Source organism: Anastrepha ludens, chromosome 6, assembly GCF_028408465.1.
Source record: "Anastrepha ludens isolate Willacy chromosome 6, idAnaLude1.1, whole genome shotgun sequence".
Lineage (NCBI taxonomy): Eukaryota > Metazoa > Arthropoda > Insecta > Diptera > Tephritidae > Anastrepha > Anastrepha ludens.
Genome location: NC_071502.1, coordinates 105,284,328 through 105,308,352, shown reverse-complemented (window position 1 = coordinate 105,308,352; position 24,025 = coordinate 105,284,328). Strand labels below are relative to the sequence as shown.

General features: G+C 34.9%; 2 protein-coding genes across 6 annotated transcripts in view; one reads left to right on the top strand and one right to left on the bottom strand.

Annotated features, from left to right (window-relative positions):
* Nucleotides 1–2,457: 2,457 nt before the first annotated feature.
* On the bottom strand, nt 2,458–4,823 carry LOC128867492 (uncharacterized). Its single transcript, XM_054108747.1, has 5 exons — nt 4,354–4,823; nt 3,733–3,815; nt 3,519–3,665; nt 2,783–3,255; nt 2,458–2,713 (listed from the first exon to the last, which is right to left on the bottom strand). Exons 1-5 carry the CDS (start codon nt 4,692–4,694, stop codon nt 2,549–2,551), a joined length of 1,209 nt encoding a protein of 402 aa, XP_053964722.1. The 5' UTR covers nt 4,695–4,823; the 3' UTR covers nt 2,458–2,548.
* Nucleotides 4,824–14,154: 9,331 nt separating this feature from the next.
* The window catches only part of LOC128865679 (ERI1 exoribonuclease 2-like), a 38,634-nt gene continuing 28,763 nt past the window's right edge, over nt 14,155–24,025 (top strand). For 2 of the 5 annotated variants that reach the window (XM_054105937.1, XM_054105936.1), the window contains exon 1: nt 14,155–14,585. Coding sequence is in view for 2 of the 5 variants with exons in the window: in XM_054105940.1 (XP_053961915.1) it covers nt 15,114–15,136 (23 nt within the window). In the remaining 3 variants the exon portion in view is untranslated. Of the gene's footprint in view, nt 15,137–24,025 lie in introns of all 5 variants that reach the window. The other 3 variants (XM_054105940.1, XM_054105941.1, XM_054105939.1) reach the window with 3 other exon arrangements.

Below are 24,025 nucleotides of genomic sequence, written 5' to 3'. Positions count from 1 at the left end.
TACAGATTCTGGTAAAGAATTTTTAAATAAACATTTCCAAGAAGTTTTAGATAAATACAATATTAACATGTATCAAACATTTAGTGAAAAGAAATCATCAATTGTAGAAAGATTTAATAGAACCATTAATGAAAAACTAAAAATACGATTTGAAATTCAGAAAAATACTAATTGGATTGATGTAATTGATAAAATATTATATGAATATAATTACAAAGATGTACATAGAACTATTGGTATGAAACCTTGTGAAGTAAATGAAAAAAATGAACAATTAATTTTTGATAATTGTTTTAAAATTAATAGAAACAATTTAGAAAAACCAGTTTTTAAAATTGGAGAAAAAGTAAGAATTCAATCACATAAAAAACAATTTGAAAACAAATATAAAAATAATTGGACTCGAGAAATATTTTATATTAGTAAAATTTATCCTTCTAATCCAATAACATATTTAATAAGAGATTTAAATTATGAACCAATATTGGGTAAATTTTATAAATTTGAACTTCAAAGAGTTCAAATTTGAAGTTTCATTTTTTTTTTGCGTCCACCCTCTTCTAACGCTAAATACTTACTGCACTTGTAACCATGTTTGACAAAGTCAAACGGTTTCGACAGAGTCGAAACATGTGTTGATGTATAAAAGCTTAATTGAATATTCTAGATCAAATATTATGCTTATCTTGCAGTTTGTGACTCGTATTCAACAGTACCTCATTCTTCGGTCCTGTGCGGACCAGTGCTTATCTTGCAGTTTGTGACTCATGTTGACTCCGTCAACGGTTCACAAAGTGAACGTATTCAACAGTACCTCATTCTTCGGTCTTGTGCAGACCAGTGCTTATCTTGCAAGTATATTTTATGCTTTATAAAAGCTTTCAGTTCATAGGGTGAACATATTGACTCTGTTAAACAGTTCACTCTGTTACACAGTTCACTCTGTGAATACTTATAAAGCTTATTCTATTTATAGATTGTGAGCAATGTTGATAAGATCAACTGTGAAACATACTACTCAACTATAATTACATTATTCAGGGTATACGGTTTAGATGAGTTGGTTAAGCAGTTGGAATTGTAACAATAATTTTGTTGCAAGTTCATCGTTTTTTTTTTGAAAGGTACTTTAAAAAATAAATGTATCCTTTTTTGTTTTTTTTTTTGAATAGATTACTTTAAATATTTTGTAATCAATATTTAAAATTATCAATCAATAATAATCGACCCAACTCAAAATTTTAACTGTACCAACCTAAATATTGATTACGAGTACTTCAAAAATAGATATCTTTAATATCTTAAAAATATTAACTACGAGTAACTATAATTTAAGGTTGGACTCATCGACCCAACTAAAAATTTTTAACTTTTTTTTGAGATAATATAAGCTAAAAAAATGAGTTAAATGTTAAAAAATGTTAAAATTTTGAGTAACTGTAAGTTAAAAAAATGAGTTAAATGGTAAAAATGTTAAATTTTTGAGTTAAAATGATAATAAATGTTAAAATTTTAACATTTTTGATATTGTTCTGTAGTCCGGAATATACATACTACTGATATGATTTCGCGTTTTTCGATCAATAGACAGCCACATAATTTGGTGTATCTTTTCATGCTGGAATCTGGTCAGACTACCATGATTCTAGCCCCGGCGAAGTCGATCAGCTTCTGTCCGTTAACGGATGTTTCATTGTGCAGGCTGAATTTTCCGACTGTGGAACCAAAAACTCCTTCCATGCCAACCCTGACGCTGAAGTAACCAAGTACCAAGTAGGATCGTTCCAGGTGCTCATAGAAGGAATCTTTGGTCACATCGTCCTTCTCTTGCGTCAGGCGTGGAAGCAAAAAAATGAGCGAGATATTAAAAAATCTCGCTTTGATGAGGAGTAAATGACAGTACTTGGCGACGAAGTCTCTCTCCCACAACAAATCCAAACCGAATTTGCGCTCCTTGAGTGACTTTCCCCACTTGCATGGACATCTACATATGGAACCAGCCTCGCTTCTCGGCCTTATGGCTAAGATCAAATTGTAGTTTGGCCAATCTGCTATAGTAAAAAACAGAGTTGTGTGAGCAGCTTCAGTTGCCACGTCACCGAGTACTCGGCTTTCGAATTCTACCCGCTCATTTCAGAAGTTTTCAACCAATCGCCCAATCAGTTGTTGTTCAGATGGCAAAGATGCAATATGAGCGAGTGGTGTCAGCCAATCAGCTGATTCTTTCAAATTTGCTGACAGCCGGTTAACGGTCTGATCTTGGTCACACCTTCTGAATTTCACTAAGCATTTTCATGAAAATTTTGGTAAAATTGAACCAACTGTTGTTCAACTGAAGGAGCGATACATGACTAAATTTGTCAAATATCTAAAGAAAAAAAGAAAAATTAAGATATTACAAATAATTGCTGTCAAAGATCTGCATCACCCTTGAACGATCCTGTAATATTAAAGATATTTTCAATGCGAAAGTGTTTTTATAAACGATATTAAGGTCACAAATTCGCAATAAAGTTTTGACTGAATTTAAGGGAAAAAAGTTGATAATTCACATTTCACTGGAATCGCAAATGTCCCGATTCAACCACTCCACCAGCGAATCACGCGTGCACTCATTCAGTTCATTCAAACATTTAATGGACATTAAATCTGTCATACAGCCACTCAGAATGTAGGCCTTTACACAAGGCATAGCCGATAAAAGACGAATAACCTGAGAAGAGCAAAGAAGGAAAATTTTTCAAAAATTAGAAAATCTAACAAAAGATGGAAGTAAATCTACCTTTAAACATATTAACTGCAAGTTGATATTCTTACACTTAGCCAACTCGATAATGCGGTTCGGTAGATCGGTGAACTCCCGGCAACGCCATAATGAGCGATTACTAACCAAACCATGCAGTAGCGCCACAACGACATACTCATAATTATCCAGCTTCCTTTGCTCATCCGATAATATATCGTAGAGCATTTTGACGCCATCAATCTCATCAAAACGTTTCTGACCCTTCTCACAACGCAAAAGCATGGCAAAGCATTTCATGCAGAATTCGTGATAGGAGAGACGTCTCGTTTCGATACGTTCCACCAGCAGTTCAAAATAGCCATGATTTATGCCAAGCGTCGGCGCGATTTCTAAGAAATGGCAAAGATGCTCCCACAATGGATTTGGGTAGAAGGGTGTGCAAGGATCGTTGTGAAAAATGAGTGAGAGTCTGTAAAAAGCTTTGCTTTCATCCATCATAAAGAGACATACTGAGAGACGAGAGGGTGAAGAGACAAATTGCAGTTAGTTCATTTAGAGTTATGATGCTCACACTCCCCAACGTAAACGTACGACCGTATCAGCTGACACAATGAAACTAATGAGAGCCCCATGTAAATGAGTTCTCACCACCGTCCCATTCGGTAGCATCATAGATCGTTTTTTCATCGTGTCAGCTGATGCGGGCGTACGGACATACGTTTACGTTGGTGAATGTGAGCACCATTATAGTTGTAGAGGTGTATCTGCTTACGCTCAGTTTTTTCTGTCAAATTACGCAGTATCTTGCAAGCCAGCAAAGATGTCTCGCTGCGGCTATAGATAATCGAGTAAAAGGCGTTAACCAAATGCGTACGATGTGCAATCTGATGAGCGCCATTTAGATAACCCGAAATGATGTCTGGAAAAAGTAGTAAAATTCTAAACTGGTTTTTATTTTTTTTTTTTTATTTTTACACTTCACTTACAGAATATTTTCATCAATTGTCTCCGTTCATGATAGTGCTCCTGAAGATAGCCATGGTGTAGGCGAAAAAATATATTTCCACACCTTTTGGAAGTAATATCAATATTAATCAAAATAGGAGTCGAATAAGGTATGTTAAAGAGCTCACCTTTGAAATCTTTTTACCATGACTTTTTCTGAGCAAATTTAACTCTGCTTTCCAGCTAAACTAAATTTAGACGTCTAATTTTACCGGGTTAAACTTAGTTCGAAAATTCACCACAATTAAACTAGCACTGAAAAAGTCATGGTAAAAATTTTTCAAAGGTGAGCCGTTATTCGCTCTAAGCGAATTTGACAGATGTGCTGACGTCACTTTAGGTGTGTTTACAAACAAACTGAGATTGTGATATATCATACGAAAAAAATCAATCAATGGCACTTCGTTGCCATCTAAAGCAACGACGGATTGGAAGAGTGTGTGAGTACATCTAAAATGGTTGCGCAGAATTCGGCTGCCAATTCCCCAATTGACGTAGCAGCCAAAGTTCCCCTCACAATTTCCTTCTTCATCATAGCTAAATAGCAAACCTGGTGACTTATCATCCTTGTGAAAAAGTGGTTCTAAAAAGGTCTCACTTACTTTCTCACCACATCGAACTGCGTAATGGCCCGCTGTGCTTGCCATGGATTGAGTAACACCTCCGACAATGAGTTGATATTTTGCCATCTCACCAACGGCACATCACTGCATATGTCATGGAGCAACTTCTCGACGCATAAAAAGCCATATGCCAATGCCGCGTGATCGCGAAAATAGGTGGAACTATCACATTCGTCTTCATTTCGACACACACATTGGCAACGTTTCGATTCACGTTTGCGATGTGCGGTGGTCACCAAATTGTTTACCGTTTCTTTTTTCATGTGCTTCACCTCAAGTTGGAGGAAATGATTCTTATAACTGGCAAGCTCTTCCCACATCCTTTAGTAGAGCTCTTTTGGCACGTGCTATTCAATAGGAGAATTTAAAAAATCTTTGCAAAAATTTTATCAATATAATTTAATTATAATTAAGATGTTAATTGCGCAAGACAATTTTGTTAAATGATTAAAAAATGAAATCAAATGAAATATCTAGTTGAAGTCAAAAAATAAAGTCAGTAGGAAAGCTTATGAGCAAGGCGCATTATTAAAGGTAGTGGCACCAGACCAACAACAATATTTTGTACGTTTGATTGTCAAAGAAAAGTATAGACAAAGTAGAAAACAAATAATGAATTCGTCTTGTTTCACTCTGGGCTGACAACCACATGGACACGACGAAAGAAACAAAAATCAGCTGATTTACCGATACCACCTTTAGTAGATTCGCCTTGCTTATGAGTAATTGCCAACTAGAAAACTGATAAATGTTCAATATAAGAGGGAGCTTGAAGGCTTACTTTCTGGACCCAGATGCGGTATGCGGCTCACAAAGCAGCAAATGTCACGGGAGTTCTAAGCAAATTAATGGCGAACATCGGTGGGCGAACGCAGAGCAAAATAAGGCGACCACAAACTCAATTCTCCTTTACGACACCAAAGGATAGTGAGATGCACTAAACGGCAAAGCCAAGCACAAAACACTGGAGGCTGTGCAACGAACAGCGACACTCAGAGTTGTCTCAGCCTACCGCACTGTCTCTGGCGCTACAGTACTTGTGATTAACGGGGTGATACCCGTCGACCTAATGGCCCGTGAACGAATGGTGGCGTAGAACTCCAAGAAGAAACACGTCATCACTAGCATCGCGGAACGGAGATGCCAAACCAGGCTGTGCTGGCAAAGGCAATGAGACACTGAACCGAGTGGCAGGTGGACGGCGAACTGATAGAATGAAGAAAATGGGTCCAAGGCCTCGGATACTTCCGGAGATACGTGTACCACATGTGCAAGGTAAGCGATCCCAAGTGCATACACTGCGAAGCGTCGAACGATGACGCTGAGCACACGTTTTTTAGTTGTGACAAATGACTCGCGGAAAGAGATGCTCTGAAGGCGCAGATTGGTGACATCACGCCGAGCAACATAATCACGCGGTAAACAGATACATCGAATGTATAACGAAAATAAAGATAGACCTCGACCCAGTGCAACAAAGCGAAGCTTCACAGACAGAGAAACAAGAAAATTAGACGGGTGTCACCCCAAAAGGAGAGGAGGGATTGTTTTAGTGGCCAGACAACTCGACGCAGTAGACGACGGTCGTTGTAAATGCGGAGATATATCAAGGACGTACTATAAAGATAAAAACAAATAGACAAAGCGAAGCTTCACAGACAGAGAAAATGAGTTCATAGCATGAAAGTTGACTACAAATACGGTGGACCCAGACGTGGGTAAATGGAATTGGTCTTTTATGAATGCCCTTCCGAAGTAATGCAGAAAGTAGTCCCGGGAAGGGTGTCTCGTCTCCCAGAAGGAGAGGAGTGATTGTCTTAGTTATCACATCACTCAACGCAATAGACGACGGTCGCTGTACGAGCGAAGGCATTTTGAAGCCTTCCTCACCCACCAAAAAAGGATGTTCGAGAAAATTCCTAATAACTAGCGCTACCTATACAACTTCAAGATTTTGCTTGTCCTAGAAGCATTTTTGAAAGTAATGCACCAAACTCGAATATGCTACATGGTTATCACACACAGATGATGGATAACACAATTCACAACGGGACCATACTACTTCAAACCCTAAAATGAGCAATCGCCTCCAATGAAGAGTATTTCTTTTTATCGAAAATAGGTAAATTTGAACTAGAAACTTTTTCGTTTCAGCAGACCGTTTGCCCTTGCCATATAACTCGCGAAACCAATAGTTTATTGAAGTGATAAGAGAGACCAAGAGTTTATTGGCCTGTAATGTTTTTTAAATTCTTTGATCACCGGAAGCAAGTCAGCAAATATAACTGGCCCGGAAGTGAGTAACGTGACATAGGACCTCAAATAGTCGAAAAACTAGTGGGTACCTGATCTGTTTTCCTTTCATTAAGCGCGTGGGAGTAGTTATTGATTGTAATCTTTAATTTTCCCCAGCTCATGTCTTCTTCCTTTCGATGCGCCATTCTATAGGGCACTTTTTAAGCTACATGAGAACGATCGTTATCGATAACTACGATTTGACAGCTGAGAATGGCAAGCTGTGTTGACATTTCTTTTCAGTAAGTTTTGGCAAGTCATCATGAATCGCAACGCTTCAAAAAAGTGGTAATTTACTTTGTAAAAGAAAAAAATTAATCTGTTCGGGAAGTTCATAGAGCACTTAACCCACTATATGGGCGCTTTACCCGCTGACAGCATCAGCGGTCCTTCTTTCTTTCGAAATGAGGAAGAAGCGTCCGTTATGGTGAATGATGAGCGCCAACAAGCCATGGTGACTGTATTTTAGTTTGCAAAAATTAATCAGCCAAACATCGACGACATTTGATACCAACAAGAGGGATTTATTGAACTGATGGAATAAATCATGTAACTCGTACCTGCGACGGATATACATATACCGGATATCAAATTCTTCTTCTTCTTCTTTCATTGTTTTGCAACGCGGGCTGCTTCAAAGCTTCCATCAAAATTTTCCTCCAAAGCGGTCTATCTTGAGCTGTTGCTTCGTAGTTTATTCCACTGCGTCTATCCACCGGTTCTTCGGTCTGCCTTTGGCCTTCACGCCCATTAGCTTTCCTGTCAAGGTCCTCTTCACGGTACAGTCAGCAGGCATACAGATCAACAGGCATGACCCAGACATCTTATGCGCTGCGCTTTAACAAAACGTACAGCTGTCTCGTTCTGAGTTAGTTCGTTCAGTTCAGAGTTCAATCGAATTCTGTAGGTACCATCATCCATTCTTATTGGGCCAAAGATCTTTCTTTCTATTTCTTTCCATGCTAGCAATCTGCGCCAAGTCATCAACCTTAAGAGTCCAAACCTCACAACCATACGTTAAAATTGGTCGCATAAGGGTCTTGGGATATCAAATTACAAAAACTGAATGTCATAAAATAATCTACCAGGTTATAATAAAAAAATGTTCATTCCAATAATATTTCTGTTTATTATTATTATTTAATTCGTTCTCAAGCTCTTAAAAAACACCCATTGCATCACTTATGGGTAATAAATAAAGAAAAGCAACACTGGCAGGTTTCATTGCTTTTATGCATAAATCAAGCCTGTTCAAGCATTCGGGGTTGTCGTTTCTCGCTTTTCGATTATTAGTATTTTCAAAAAGAATTTTCTTGTACTAAAAAAATACTAACTAACAGAATTAATAAGAAAAACACTCGTTATTTATATAAAAACTATATATCTGTTTTATTATATCTGCATTGGTGAAGTAGAAATAGTGATTGAAATACGCTTTCTTGCTAACACCTCAACTAACCGTAGCAACTCTGTTCTTCTAAAGAGAAATTGAAAAACTAACTTTTGCCGCTCTCTATCAAGGCGAATTCATAGAAGGTGATTTCGCTAGAGCAGTTGTATTTTATTTTCTACAATTTGGTAGTTCAAATCTCAAAATTTCAATGGGAACTTAACACGTTGGCTGCCACGTATCACCGGTGATCACAAAAAAAAACTTCCCCCAGGTGCCAAGTATCACCGGTGATCACAAAAAAAATCTACCCCCAGGTGCCAAGCAAAAAAAGTCATGTTCCCGTTTGAATTTTAACGAGATATTTTTACCAGGAATAAAAGACACGCTCCTGACGCGTATGAGCATGTTTTTGTGCTGTGTTCACTGGTGACCACTTGCCGTTTTTTAAAACGATTCTTATTTTTTTTTGTAATGTGATCACCGGTGATCACATTTCGAACAAGTAAATCAAAATAAATCAGTATCAAACTTGAGTTCATAGCGAGCAGTTGGTTGCAAATTACAGTGAAAAATATTGAAGTGAAGTTGTGAAGTTATGAATTCCGAGGAAATACGTGATGCGTTGAATTCAATGGAAAATTCCAGTGGTAGTGGTGAGGATTTTAGTCCAGATGAAGATGAGTACATCCCAGATTCAGGCAGTGATACACGGAGTGATGACAGTATTGATGAAGACCTCGATGTTAGTGCTACAAATGTTAATAATACTGCAGATGAAGAACAGACGGAAACTACGACAGCATGGACCTCGCCTGCTACCGGAGAGACTTTGAAGAATTTCGAAGAATTTACCAATCCACCCTAGGTTTTGCAATACGATGCCGGTACGCCATTTCAATATTACAGAAAGTTTTTGACCGATGAGATATTGGATATTATTGTTGAAGAGACAAATAGGAATGCAAACTCTCAAGTAACTGGCATCGGTACTCGCAGCAGCAGTAGAATGAATATGTGGAAAGATACTGATCTCCAGGAGAGAGCTACTTCCATCCTGGCCATAGTCATGTATATGGGAATGGTAAAATACCCTGCAATAACCGACTATTGGAAACCAAGCACATTGTTCAAAAACGCATTCGTCCCACAAGTTATGGCTCGTAACCGGTTCCAGATCTTGCTCAAATTCATTCACTTCGCAGATAATGCCCAGTCCTCTGAAACAGTGTCAAAAACTTATGAAGTTGACAAGGTCTTGCAGGAATTGATTCTGGCCTTTAAACAAAATAGCGCGCTCACCTCCGCAGGCAAAACACTTTTTAATAACGTCGACAGAAGCAACAAAGGATGGTAGGCGCAAGAGACATCGTTGCGGCATGTGCTATTCAGAATTAAAGACGACAAACTCGTCATCAGCCGCCAGGAAGAAGGCCAAACTAGTGGCAACATACTGCACCCAATGTCGAGGGTCACCATACCTATGTCTTAAACATTTTCAACAACTACATTAAAATTAAAAACAAAAAATATAGTTTTTTCTGTTTCCAGAATTGAATTGAATTTTCTCATTTTTAATTTCGTATTATTTCAAAACTTTGTATTTTACTATGAAATAAAATATTTTTTCTTTTAAAATAAACTTTCAATTTTCTCAAAACTCCTTCCGTTAGGGTCCCAGCCCCTAAAATCTAGGGGCCTAGGCGTGTATCACTGGTGATACATTGGCACCTGGGGGTAGTTTTTTGAAATGATCACCGGTGATACATTGGCACCTGGGGGTAGGTTTTTGAAATGATCACCAGTGATACATTGGCAGCCAACGTGTTAAACGAAAAAATAAGGCAACAAGAAAGAAACAGAGCACTTTGACACTCCAACCAGTAAATCGCAAAAAACCGAAACACAAGAATGATAGAATGCAAGATTGTGACTTCCCAAGTGCCGTCACTTGAATATAAATAAATGAAAAGTAGGGTAAGCGGAAGTGAATGGAAAGTGAGAATATAAGAGTGAATCGCACACACATACAACCGCACGTATATGCATTTGTACTCAAAAATTCATTTATTTTCTATGTTTCCGACTGTACAATTGTTGGCAAGCCTCTTGTTGTAATTTAGTAACTTTTCATTTGTCCTCACTTTCTGACTAATTTATGCAACTTCATAAAAACCATACAGCTAATAAACGAAATATATTCCTTCAAAAATAAATTGCGAGCATAAAATATTACTGAAAAATTTGGGGCGGTTGTACTGCGACGGACTTTTGAAGAGTGGCGTTGTTTGAAGACTTGTTCTGTTGACTTTGAATGCAGGTGAATGCAGCATAGCATTTGTGATGAAGAACAAGTGCACAAAATCGACGAACTTAACCCACACAAATGTTGATGCTAACAATTTGTTTATGTTCGCCATTCTGCTTATGTCTTTGGCAACATCCAGTCTAGTATATCTTCCACTTTGCAACCTGTTGCTTATACTTTCGAAATCGATGCTGAGTAGCGACTCATAGGCCCTTATTATGAGCAACATTCGATCTTCGACTGTAGTCGAAAGTGCTGATCGAACGAATTTTCATTTGGTATTATGGTGCTCATTCGTTGAAGAATAGGACTATTGTGAATTTCGATCGCTCGACGCATTTACAATAGATAATTTTTTCTCAGCTGATACAGCAAATCAAAATAAAAGAACAACCGATTGTGTTGAAATTCTTTGCTAACAACATTTTTAAAAGCTAAAAAAAGTATTTTTTTGTGAAAATGAGTACAACGGAGTTGTGGTTCGACGATTCATCGGACTATGAAAGATTAGTGGAACTAGCTAGAAGTAGAAAACAGTTGAGGGGCGCATCCAACCCCCTAGAAATGGCTTCCACTGAGTAAGTTTAGAATTTTCAAAATGTGTTGACGTACTTAATATTACAGAAATTTCCTTACAGATTTTTATAGAACTTTAGATTATCTAAAGAGGCGTTTATGAACCTACTGTCCAGTAAAGAAAACCAGTTGCAGCAGTGCACCCGATACAAATCCATTCGAAATATGTTAAAGCTAGCCACAGTTCTGCGATTTTGTGCTCAGGGATCGTACCAATTGAGTATTGGTAATGAAGGTATGCTAGGACTTGCTCAACCCATTGTGTACGAGATGCTGAAGATATTGAAGTGGAGTCAAATAACGGAGAAGCAGAAAACATAAGAAATGAAATTTTGAGAATATTATAGAAAAATCTAAAAAGTATTAAATAGAAACCTTTACGCCACAGTTTCTGTTTTATTTTTGTTATAAATTTTCTTTATTCAATTATTCGTCATTCGAAAAAAATATGTATTTCAGTTCCTCTACGTATTTCAGCCCATACCTGGCAAAGGGAAAACAAAAATGTATTTCTATAAACATCGCAAAAAAACCATTATTAAGATTAATCCATTTTGCTGCCGTTCTCATTGGTGGTCCCAAGCAATTCAGCTCCGTTGTAAATTCCTCCCATTTTTTTGCTGCTTGAACTTTGGTGCAAATCCCTTTTGCGAATTGTGGATTCGTCTTTCTAATTGTTGTTTGGTACTCACGACTTTCGACCTGCATAAAATTAACAAAATTAGTATATATTTATTATTTGGTTACTATAAAACCATAAATAATCGCAAACAACTTACACTTTAACAAGTTTTCCCACATTACGCTGCACAATCGAAAGCAAAATTGCATTCGACTCTAAATTCGGTAAACAACGAAAATTTCGATAGGGTTGCACCGCTCATAATACCAAATTGACATTCGATTTTCGATCTTCGACAACCAGCGAATATCGAAGATCGAATGTAACTCATAATAAGGGCCATAGTTCTTTCGGCTACCAGTTACCACCCTACTTGGCATAAGTGGTGAGTAAGGTGGTGAGTATTTAGTAATAATGGGTTATATACAAGTCCGAAGGTCGAAAAAAAAACGAATATTCCAGATTTTTTTCTGAGAAAACTTGACTTATTGATTTAAATATTTGTACACATTTTATGTTATCTCTTAACGGTATTTTAAGACTTAGTATTAGTAAAAATATTTATTTAGAAGGAAGCTACAGCTGATCTCCGGGAGCTCCTCTCAAAAAAGACGTTTTGCGGTGACCACTATATCTCTGAACTGGATCCTCTGAAATTAAAAAGCCAAACAAATTTCGTTAAAGTAATGCGGCCGCCGTAGCCGAATGGGTTGGTGCGTGACTACCATTCAGAATTCACAGTTCGCCCCTCGGCAGGCAATGGCAAATCTCCGAGTGTATTTCTGCCATGAAAAAGCTCCTCATAAAAATATTTGCCGTTCGGAGTCGGCTTGAAACTGTAGGTCCCTCCATTTGTAGCACACCACACCATATCCTATCAAGACGCACACCACAAATAGGAGGAGGAGCTCTGCCAAACACCCAAACAGGTACGCGCCAATTATATAATATATATATATAATCTTAAATCTAGTAATTAATCGAAGAAATACGCAAAATAAATTTGTTTGGCAAAATGGCAGTTTCTCAAACAAAAAATTGATTTTTGAACAAAATTTTGACCCTAAACTGTTTAAAAAAAAACATTTATCGGAGAGAAAAAATCTTTGATTAATTACTAAACAAAATATTGAATAAGCTCGTATTATAATTTGAGATTAACCGGTTTAGCCGTTTTCGAGTAATGTTGGTCACCAACTTTGAAAACGCCATTTTGAGAAAAAACGCGTTTAAAGTTTGAAAGCACCTAGAAACGCCTTTTCAAATTTGCGTGTAACTTCGAAAATATTCACCGGAGCGATATTAAATTTTCTGTGTGTATTCTTAAATATATGTACATTAAGAAAAAACATAAAAAAAATCGATTTTTTGAAAATTCTAACTGTATATACGATTTTTTTTCGCTTATTAATTTCTACAACGTCTCAAGAATATTATCCTCAATTTTCAAGTCGGTCCGAATAATTGTTTCGGAGATACAGCCTTTGGAAGGGATGCGCTCCAAGCCACTTTTATTGTTACTCAAAACTTTAAACGCGTTTTTATCGGAACCGTGTTTTCAAAGTCGGTTGTCACATGTTCTCGAAAACTACTCAACCGATCTTGATGAAATTTTACACAGGTGTTCGAGATATAATTTACTCGTGCTTGAACGAAGGTTTTTTTTTCAATTGCAACTATTTAAAAAAACCAAAATCTCAAGCAAATTTGACCGAAATTTTCATTTCTTTGAAAAAATGTCTGCTAAAATTCCAATCTTTACTTTTTTCTTTCCTTCGTTCAAGCACGAGTTTGTGGTCTTAACTGAAACACTTAATTTTGTTTTTTCATTTTTGATGATCGTGTCAGGAGTTATGCTGACAAAGCGGACGCATCTTTTTTCGAGGGGTCACCGGAAAAGACGTCACAATAGAGGAGTTTTATTTTTTTTTCTGAAATATTTCAGAAATTATTCTTTATATATGTATCTATAAGACAGAAAAAAACTTGAATTAAATAAATAATTTTTTACATAGAAAAAATAATATTGAAAATAGGTCTTTTTTTAGCCGACGAAACCCATGTAACCCCTTAAGCCACGCACGCTGATCGAGTTCATGTTTCAAATCTTTTGTTCTCAGCACCAACACTCAATTGTTGAATTCATCAAAATTCATCACCTTCTGCAATTTCTAATTCGTGAAGAAATTAGCTGTTATATTGAAGTCACCTTGTGTATATTCACTTGAGCAATATTTTTGATGAATTCAGAGTTGTTGTTTCTCGTGCTTCTAATTTATTGTTAGTAATTTAAAAAATAAACTTATCGCGCTATGAAAATATTAACTATAGAAGTTAAAAAAAGCAGCATTGTTTATTTATACCAAAAAACATATATTTTTTATTATATATCTATGGATATTTATGATATAGGAATAGTGATAAAAATACGCTTTCATGTCGAACACCTCTGGTTGCTACCTCATGCCAATGCAACTCTGTACTGCTAAAGAGAAATTGAAAATCGAGTTTTGGCGCTCACTGCCTTTGTTTGCTCTCTACTCACTACTCTTGAAAGAGTTTGAAAAACAGTTTGTTTGAGAAAAAAAAAAAAATAAACTTCCTAGAATGATAGAATACACCGCAAGGCGAATGCGCCGTGTGCACTGTGCACCGTAATAAACCTCAGTTCATTTTCAACGCGCAAGAAAGCAACTTGTGAAATATTTTTGTTAGAGTAATGTTAATATTTTAAATAATTTAATGTAAACGAGGAGTTTGAAGTTAAAATTAAATAAATGTGTACAATAAATAATAAGTAACTGAAAATTTCCCAATTTCTGTGGAACAACTAACCAATGTCAAGAATATAAAAATAGATTTTTTGTAATAAATGCTAATATTAAATGCACATCAAACGGCAGTAATTTATTAATTTGCGTAAAATGTAATGTAAACACACCGAGAAACTGATTAAAAAAAACTAAACGAAAGAAGAAATAAACGTGAGAAAACTCAAAAGCATTTGAGCAGAATAACAGGTAAGCAGTTGAACTTGATAAAAATCGAAACAAAATACGACGTCTATAGAAAACAAGTAGTCAAATTAGTGCGGTATGTGATAAACAAGCGACCGGCAAAAACAAAAACGCAACAATAAAAACACAAACAATACGCGTTTGCGGTGCAATAACCGCTGCAAAGTAACAAATTGGCGTAAGAGGGGAAGTAGAAACTCGTAAAAAATTAATGATAAGCGTGAGAAGCGCCGGTGAGCTAGAGAAAGTGTTACCATTGTGGTTGTGTCCTTTAGAAGAGCTGCAGAAAAGAAATCACTGCCAAAATTATTATTTTTTGTTTGTTTTAAACCTGCAGACAGTGAAAAGTGGTGAAATAGCCAACAAACACACAAACAATTGCATTGCAACTCGCTTTCGTCTTCGACTGCTGCTGCTGCTCTTGCTGCCCAACTGCGAAAAGGACAACGAACTGTTGAGTGGATATCCGGACATATAGAAGAGCGCATTTATCCTTAGGAATTTCTTCTATTCACATTTGACCACATCGAAATGGCTCTGACAAGACTGGCTAGGTGAGTAGAAGAGAGGAATAACGAAGGTAACATAGGATAAGGAATGCAAGTGAAATGATGCAGCAAGAAAGTAATTGAAGTAAATGGAAATAACACAACAACAAAAGTATCGATATATGCTCACACACATACATATGTACTTATGTAGATTTACATGCACGCGCGTTGCAATGTGACTATAGCTGGCAACTGACAGGTTGTCTGTTGGTCCTAGCAACGAATGGCCGAATGACTATCCTGTAGCGTCACACGTGCGATTTGTTCATGCACGAATGCAAAACAGTGGCGGACACATAATTATGAGCGAGTTTGTGAAAAATCTCTCAATTGCATATAAATATAGTTTATTGCACAACTGTTTTTCTCTAAAAAAAATACTTGTTGTAACAGCATAAACATTCCCCATACATATAAGGGGAAATCGGGGCTAAAATTTAGTATAATGTATATCGCTTTGGAAAACACGGTAAAAAGGGGGTGATAGAGGGGTGTATCCCCATCTTAAAACTGATAACAGAACCTGCCGGAGGCTTATAGTTTTTAAGTAATTTAATGTTAAAGTTCTCTAATTTAGCGAAAAGTTGGTGTTGCCATACACCTGAAATGAAAACGAAGTTCGCACGCAGGGATGTTCAGTGGAAGGTTTATTGTAAAACTGCAGGATTTTTTGCTGTAATTTAAAGTTGAGAAATAATTTTGAAAATAAAAACGTACAACTCATTTAAACTTAAAAACAATGATATTAAGCGTATCACAAAAATAATAAAGTAATTAAAATTAAATTAAATTAATTAACACAGTATTATTGCGTGGAACTCCTTATTGCGTAGGCGGCCTTCGACCGCGCTTCAAAAAAATAACCCTCATCAGTCCAACTCCGGCTACGCAATCCACAGTATTTTTGCGTAAAACTCTTTTTCGCGTGGGCGGCCTTCGGCCGCACTACAAAAAAATAACCCTCATCAGTCCAACTCCGGCTACGCAATCCACAGTATTTTTGCGTAGAACTCCTTTTCGCGTGGGCGGCCTTCGGCCGCGCTTCAAAAAAATAACCCTCATCAGTCCAACTCCGGCTACGCAATGCACAGTATTTTTGCGGGGGAAATCCCCATTTGTTCTCCCGCCCCTTTTAAAAAAAGGGGTATAAGGGGGGGTAGAGGGGGTATTCTACTATCCAAAAGTGAAAACCTCACTGGCCGGAGGCTTATAGTTTTTAAGTTATTTGAGTTTAAAAATTGTAAAATTGACCAAGAATCCTCCTATTTTGGTTACTACAACCAGCCGAAGTGCTGCCAGACATCGTATAAATAAACAATTTTAGAAGATAATAAATTACTAGAAATACAAAATTTTACAAATTATTTCTATATGATATACGTCTATTCATATATATATATATATATATATGATATATATATTTTTAATTCCACATTTTCACTATATTATGAATATATGATATATATATATACATATATATATTTAAAAAAAAAGAAAAAAAAGCGCCGCAGGCGAAAATCGCGCGATTTTTAATTCCAAATTTTCACTATATTATACATATATATATTTAAAAAAAAAGAAAAAAAAAAGCGCCGCAGGCGAAAATTTGGAATAAAAAATCGCGCGATTTTTAATTCCAAATTTTCCCTATATTATGAATATATGATATATATATATATACATATATATATTTAAAAAAAAAGAAAAAAAAGCGCCGCAGGCGAAAATTTGGAATAAAAAATCGCGCGATTTTTAATTCCAAATTTTCCCTATATTATGAATATATTATATATATTCTTTTTTATATATTAAATATCTATATAATATATAAAAAAGAATAATTAAAACATTTTGCGTAAAACTTTTTTCTGCGTAGGCGGCCTACGGCCGCACTTCAAAAAAATAACCCTTAATAGTGCAACACCGTCTCCGCTGCACATAGGAGTTTTACGTGAAGCGGAACTGTATTTCGAAAATCATATCGATATTGTATTTATATATATAGATGAACTCAATATATACACCTTAGAGGTTGCAAACCCCCATTCCTTCATTATTCTAACAGAAAAGAGTGTGTGGAAATTATGTTCCTATGTTGCTTCGTTTTCAATGGCATTCTATTATTTTTTTTATTTTTTGCTTCTGGCAGCACTCCATTCAGCCATGCTTTTCAGTTATTGTAAATTTAGCTGGCATATTTGGAGTTAGCAACTTAAAAATGCAATATAAATGGTTAATTTGTGGTATAAATAAATAAAAAGAGTTAAAAACGTATGTGTATGTTAATATAGTTTCAATATTTATTAAAATAAATGTGATAAATGCACTTATTCTATCAAAATTTGGTGAAGATAAAAGACAAACTTTATCAACAAATAACTTAAAAACTATTATTAACAGAATAGTGTTGGTGCTAGTTTTAGCAAAATAAGCACGAAGTGAACATCTCCTGTGAATTTCATTGAAAAATTCGTAATATTTCTCTCAAAAGAAGTGATGGGAGAACACATGGGGTCGGAGCCTTTTTGCGTAAAACTCCTTTCTGTGTTAAAACCATTGAACCCAAAATTAAAACTTCATATGCGTGTATGTAGTAAGCAGGCACAATAACCCCCATTCCCATCATTAACACTAAACTCAAGTACTTAATTTTTGTTTTCATTTGCAGGCATCCGGCAACACCATACTGTTGTAATTCCAATCTTCTTCTTGTTCGCGCTTAAAATTGGAATTTGATTGCATGCAAATGAATTTGCATTTAATTTTAATAGATATAATTAGAATATTAGCATAAAAATCGGTAAAAACACGCGTGGGAGTGTATATTTGGTGAATTTTAGTGAAATGTTAAAAAATATAGAGTGTAATGTGGCAAATTAGAGTGAAGTGGGGCATTTTGAATGTAAATAATTAAAAAATTATTATTTCCCGAATAATTTAAAGTTATAAAGAGTGTTCCTTAACACCTCACTAACATCTCCACCAAGTTTCATTAAAAAAAAAATTATAGTTTGCCAGAAATTCCAAAATATACATTGTTCTAAATTCCAGTCGAAATCGGGATCGCAGAACCGACTGTCGTGGCAACGAAAAAAAGGTCTGTACCTGTGATACGAGGCCTCGGTAGTTTAGCGTGAGTGCACTAGCCTGCCATCTCAAAGGTTGTGGGTTCGAATGCCACGTAAAACACGGTTCTCGCACTTTTCCAAATGTACCTACTTTCCCTGTTTCTAAAAAAAAAATAAAAAAAATCTCAATCCGCAAACCCAAACATTTTTCTTTCCATCTCCCTTACTCCCCCACAATAGTCAGCGCATTAATTGAATTGTGGCTGCTAAAACAAGCAAAAATAAAGAAAAGATCACAGTTACACATTGCATCAGTGGCGGAAGTGGGCAACCGCGGTAATAACGCAGACACATCAAATTTAGCGAAGTCCTCAACCATCTGTGCGATCCGTCTGGCAGAAAAATGTGAAACCCAGATGGCGCTTCTAGCAGTAAGAAGGCGTTGTTCCTAAGCAACGACAGGTGGGCATTCCCATTACTTAGAACTGGTAGCGGCAGGCTAATCACCTACCTTGTCGGAAATCAAAATAGATTAACGAAGCCAACGCAAGACAAATCTTGTCGAGACCCTATGCTCCCGAGAGAGGTGAACTAGGGGGGGAAAAAAAGCTGTGATGCGCGGAAGTAGGAAATTCAGTGCGACTCAATTTCAAGAAAATTTGTTATTGAAGACTTACTGAAAACCTAAGTACAATTTTGGGAGATTTCGAGACATGGAAATTAATAAATTAATGCTATTATATAACAAAAAAACTAAATACTACTAAATAATAATACCGGTAATACCAAAATCCCATTCCTTAAATTGACTTTTCGTCCTTTTTTTATGTTGTTTTATTGTAACATAAAACATTCGCTGTACATTTTTAGGGAATAGTGTTAAAGTCAAATAGTCCTTGGTCGGCTACAAAACCGACTATCGCAGCAAAAAGCATCTGTCTATCTATTTTCAATTTTACTGTAAGAACTGGTGCAATGTCTGGTGTCTATTGTATTATAATCTTATAATAAATTTTTTTTTTTTTTGTTTTTTTCAAAACAAACATTTTATTAAAATTTTTTATTTTATTTAATATATATAATTTTATTCATATCTTTGAGTTCTATTGTATTTTAATCTTATAATAAAAAAAATTTTGATTTTCAAAAAATACTTTTTTATTTAAATTTTTTTTTTTTCATTTCCAAAAAATACTTTTTTCTTATTTTATTAATTATTTTTTATTTTCAAAAAATCCTTTTTTTTTTATTAATTTTTTTTTATTTTTTAATTTTTTTTATTTTTTAATTGTTTTTATTTTTTTTATTTTTTAATTTTTTTTATTTTTTAATTTTATTTATATAATTTTATTCATATATTTGAGTACTGTTGTATTATAATCTTTAAATTAGAAAATTGTTTGATTATAAAAAATACTTCTTCCATTTCATATACCAAAGTAAAATTCCCATCTAATTATTTAGCCACCGCTGTATTGTTTATTTACATAAACTACAGTGTCGTTGGTTCACGATTTATTTGTATGATTATTTTCGTAACTTTTGCGTTCGTGGAACGTGACTGCAAACACATGCAACATAGCAGCACACACGACAGCAACAAGAGTAAAAACAATGAAAAAGCAATAACTAGTAGCAGCAGATTTACTACCAACAGAATCTACAGCTGACCGAGCCGGTCGCTCTCTTTAATTTTCTTTGCCTTCATTCACCTTTGCAGAGATTCCTTTGTTGGCTCGCGTCCAATCGGCGTATTGGTTGTAGTTGTTGTTAATTTTTCAAGGCGAGGCTAAGCGCCTGTTTACTTTGTCTGACTGTAGCTGCAAAAGAGTTATGGAAACAATTTGGGGTATGTTGAGTTAGGGTAAATAGGTAAAGCGATTTTTTGCAAACCGTGTAGTTTTCTCGAATCATGTGAATCTAAATATTAAAGCTTTGCTTTATAAGGCTCAGAATTAAAAACAAAAAATATAAACACATATATACACACGTTGAGTCAAAGAGTTTTGGTTGTGAGTTTGTTTTTTACAATATTCGCAATATTTTTATGCGAATTTTTTCTTTTCTTTTATATTGCATAAAAATAGATGTATAAGTAGTTTATACTACTGCAAAAGCACCATATTTTAAAATTTCATATTTGAATAAATTTAGAAAAAAGTTCATAAATTTTCGAACTTATTGTTCCTTATTATTTTTTTATAATTATTAGTTTTATTTCTTTTTTAACTTTTTTTTGTGTTTTTTTTCCTTTTTTCTGTCTTGTTTCTAATTTAATTTTTTTATTTTACCTTTTGTTTCTTTTATCTGTTTTGTTTCCCATTTTATTTTTTACAATTTTTTATTTCTTCTTTCTGTTTTGTTTCTCATTTTATTTAAAAAAAAAAATTATTTTTCATTAATATTTGTTTTTTATTTTATTTTTTATAAATTCTTTTTATTCTATTAAAATATAGGTGCAACATATTTTAAAATTTCATATTTGAATAAATTAAAAAAAAATCATAAAAGTTCGTTATTATTTTGTTCGTTATTATTTTGCTTGCTTATTAGTATTTTTTATATATTTTTTTGTTTTTTAAAAAAGGAAAGTTAACTTTTTTAGTTTTGTTTTTCCTTTTAATTTTTTGTTTTTAATTCTTTTTTCTGTTTTTCTCTTTTTATTTTTTTACTACTAATTTTTTTATTACTATTTTTTAATAGATATTTTTTTTATTATTATTTTTTATAAAGGGTAATTTTTTAAGAGCTATAGGAAAGTTTTTCAAAAAAACACTCGTAAAATTCAGAAAAATGCATGACATTTTTATTTAAATAGATAGTACAGTCCATATAGTTTAATGTTTGAAGATTATTTCATGCTGCGCTCTTTGGCATACTCTTTCCAATGTTTCGGCCGGTATCTCACATATAAATGCTTTAATGTTGTCTTCCAATGCGTTAATTGAAGCAGGCTTGTCTGAATAGTCATGAGTCACCTCTCAACAAGTCCATTGTTACGCGTGCTGTGTGGCATGTGGCACCGTCTTGCTGAAACCACATGTCATGCAAGTCAAGCTCTTGCATTTTGGGCAAAAAAAAGTTACGATTCGTTATGTCACGATTCGCAGCATCTTTGAAGAAGTACGGTCCAATGATACCTCCAGTCCATAAACCGCACCAAACTGTGACCTTTTCTGGACACATTGGTAGCTCTTGCAATTATTCTGGCTGATCTTCACTCCAAAATCGACAATTGTACTTATTTACGTACCCATTGATCCAAAAATGAGCTTCGTCGCTGAACACAATTTTTCGATAAAAAAAAGTGGATCTTCGGCCAACTTTCCAAGAGCCCATTCACCAAAAATTCTGCGTTGCGGTAAGTCGTTCGGCTTCAATTCTTGCATCAGCTGTATTTTGAAAGGCTTCACACCTAAATCCTTTCGCAAAATTCTCCACGTTGTTGAGTAACAGAGGCCCAATTGCTGCGAACGGCAACGAATCGATAGTTGATGGTCATCATTAACACTGGCCGATACAGCGGCGATATTTTCTTCAGTTCTCACTCTACGTAAGCGTGTTGGTGGTTTGATGTCGAATAATGTAAATTTGGTTATAAACTTTGTCACAATAGCTCGAATAGCCGATGTGGGCCGATTAAACTGACCATAAAATGGAAGAAGCGCGCGATATACTTTCTTAACAGAACACGAATTTTTATAATAAAATTCAATGGTTAAATTATAGACCAAACTGAAGATGTTTGACAGTGAAACAAAACACGAAACGTGCGTCAGCTGTTTAAACCAACTGTTTAAAAAGATAATAGTTAAAAAATCACCCTTTATTTTATAACTTTTTTTTATTTTATTTTTTATTACTATTTTCGTATTTTTGTTTTTTTATTAATATTTTTTTATTAATAAGTTTTTTTTTTTTTGTATTCTTTTTTTTTTTGTAATATGTATTATTATTTCGTTTTTGTATATATTTTTTTTTTAATGTTATTTTTTTATTGATATTTTTTTATTACTATGTATTTTATAAGCTTTTTATTTTATTTTATTATTGTTTTTTTTTATTTCTTTAGTATGTTTTTGATTTATTTCTTTAGTCTTTAGTGGTTTTTTTTTTTAATTTTATTAATTTATTTTTTATTATTTTTTTATAATTTCTTTATTTACATTTTTTTTTATTATTATTTTTTTACTATTTTTTTTTTTTTTTGTCTTTTTTGGACTTTTTTCTTAAAACGCTGGAACGCTTGAAAGGCAGTATAACCTTGTTTGGCAAGATTTTGAAAAGTTCCCAATTCTGTGGCAACCACAAAAAATTCGATTATCTAAAGCTTAGCTTCTTTCAAGTAGAAATACACTTACTTTCACATTTCTTTTTTTTTTATTGAAAACAGAAACAAAGTAATTTGAAATGGATATAAATTGCATATTTTTTTTTAATTTAAGACAAAAAGTAGCTTTTTATTTATTTATCAACAAATATTAATAATCTAAATGCGTAAAGCTGTAGAACAAAAGTAAAATCAATAAATAAATTTGTAAAATCCTTTTCATCATTTTCCACCCCAAGCGAACAGTTTGCATATTGATCAAACAAAGTTGTCTTCGCCAATAACAACAAAAACTAATTCGCACTAAAAGAGGTAATAAAATATCACTCAATTACATATAATTGGCAAGACTCGTCCCTTTTAGTGCGAATAGCTATGAGCGAGCACGTCCAGCAGTGTCGCGTGCGCCTAATAAACGCCCTACTCCCCTTTAATAATCGTTCCTAATGACAGAGATGTGATGATAATATTGTTGCTGATGATTAACTGAACTATGACTTGTTTTTTCACAAGGTGCGCACTAACCCGTGATTGCCTCTTGCAGCACTTAAGATTATCAAAGTCCTCTCTTCCATCTCCACTTATTTGCATAATGCACCCCTCCATTGGGTGCTAAACAGCTATACTCGAAATCATCGGTAGACAGACAGCGTGTCAATCGTCATATGAAACACCCCCAATGCCACTGCTGACTCAACTCAGCCGGTCATGAACTACTAGCGCTAAGTGATCTCATTGGCTTGTTTAGTAAACAAACAAACGCACACATACACACTCGTATATATAAAACTTTTATCTCTTTAATAAGTGACATTAAGCGTCCAACTGTTAGCTTACTTGGCTGGTTGCATTTATTTTTTTTTTTGTATTTAATTATTTGCAAAGCTGTTCTACGCTCCCTTTGCTCTCCCAGAATTTCCTCACAATACTGTGTGCATAACAGCCATTGTAATTACCATAATCTTAACAGTAAGCAATTCATGTGGTATGGAGTAGTATCCTCTGTACTGCGGCCTTCGTTCGTTGGTCAGTGAACTCTGTCAACAGTTGAGTGATTAATGTGAAAAACTAATATTTACTTATGTATGTAGATATGGCCCAATCGCCTTTTACTCAATATGTATTACAGTTCAACTTTTTCGAAAAGAATTATCAATGGTAAGCATCAGAACGGAAGACTTTTATGTTGTTGTTGTTTCAGCTGTTCGATCACGGTATCTGGCGTATCTTCCAAGCAATTCGCGTATTTCAAGCCAAGCTCTATAGCAGTACAGTGTCGGTATAGATAGTGAGCATGAGGGACTTCGTTTCTTCCAAACTCGACTTCTTTTAGATAACCAAACTGCGATTAAGACCCTTAGTTCTCATTCCCACGACATTACAACCTTTTCGGCAGCAATCGATACTGATTTCCTGAACTTAATGGTATTGGGCGAAATAGGGAAGCAGACTAGTTCGTGAGAGAAAAATGTAAGGCAGACTTGGGGAAGAATA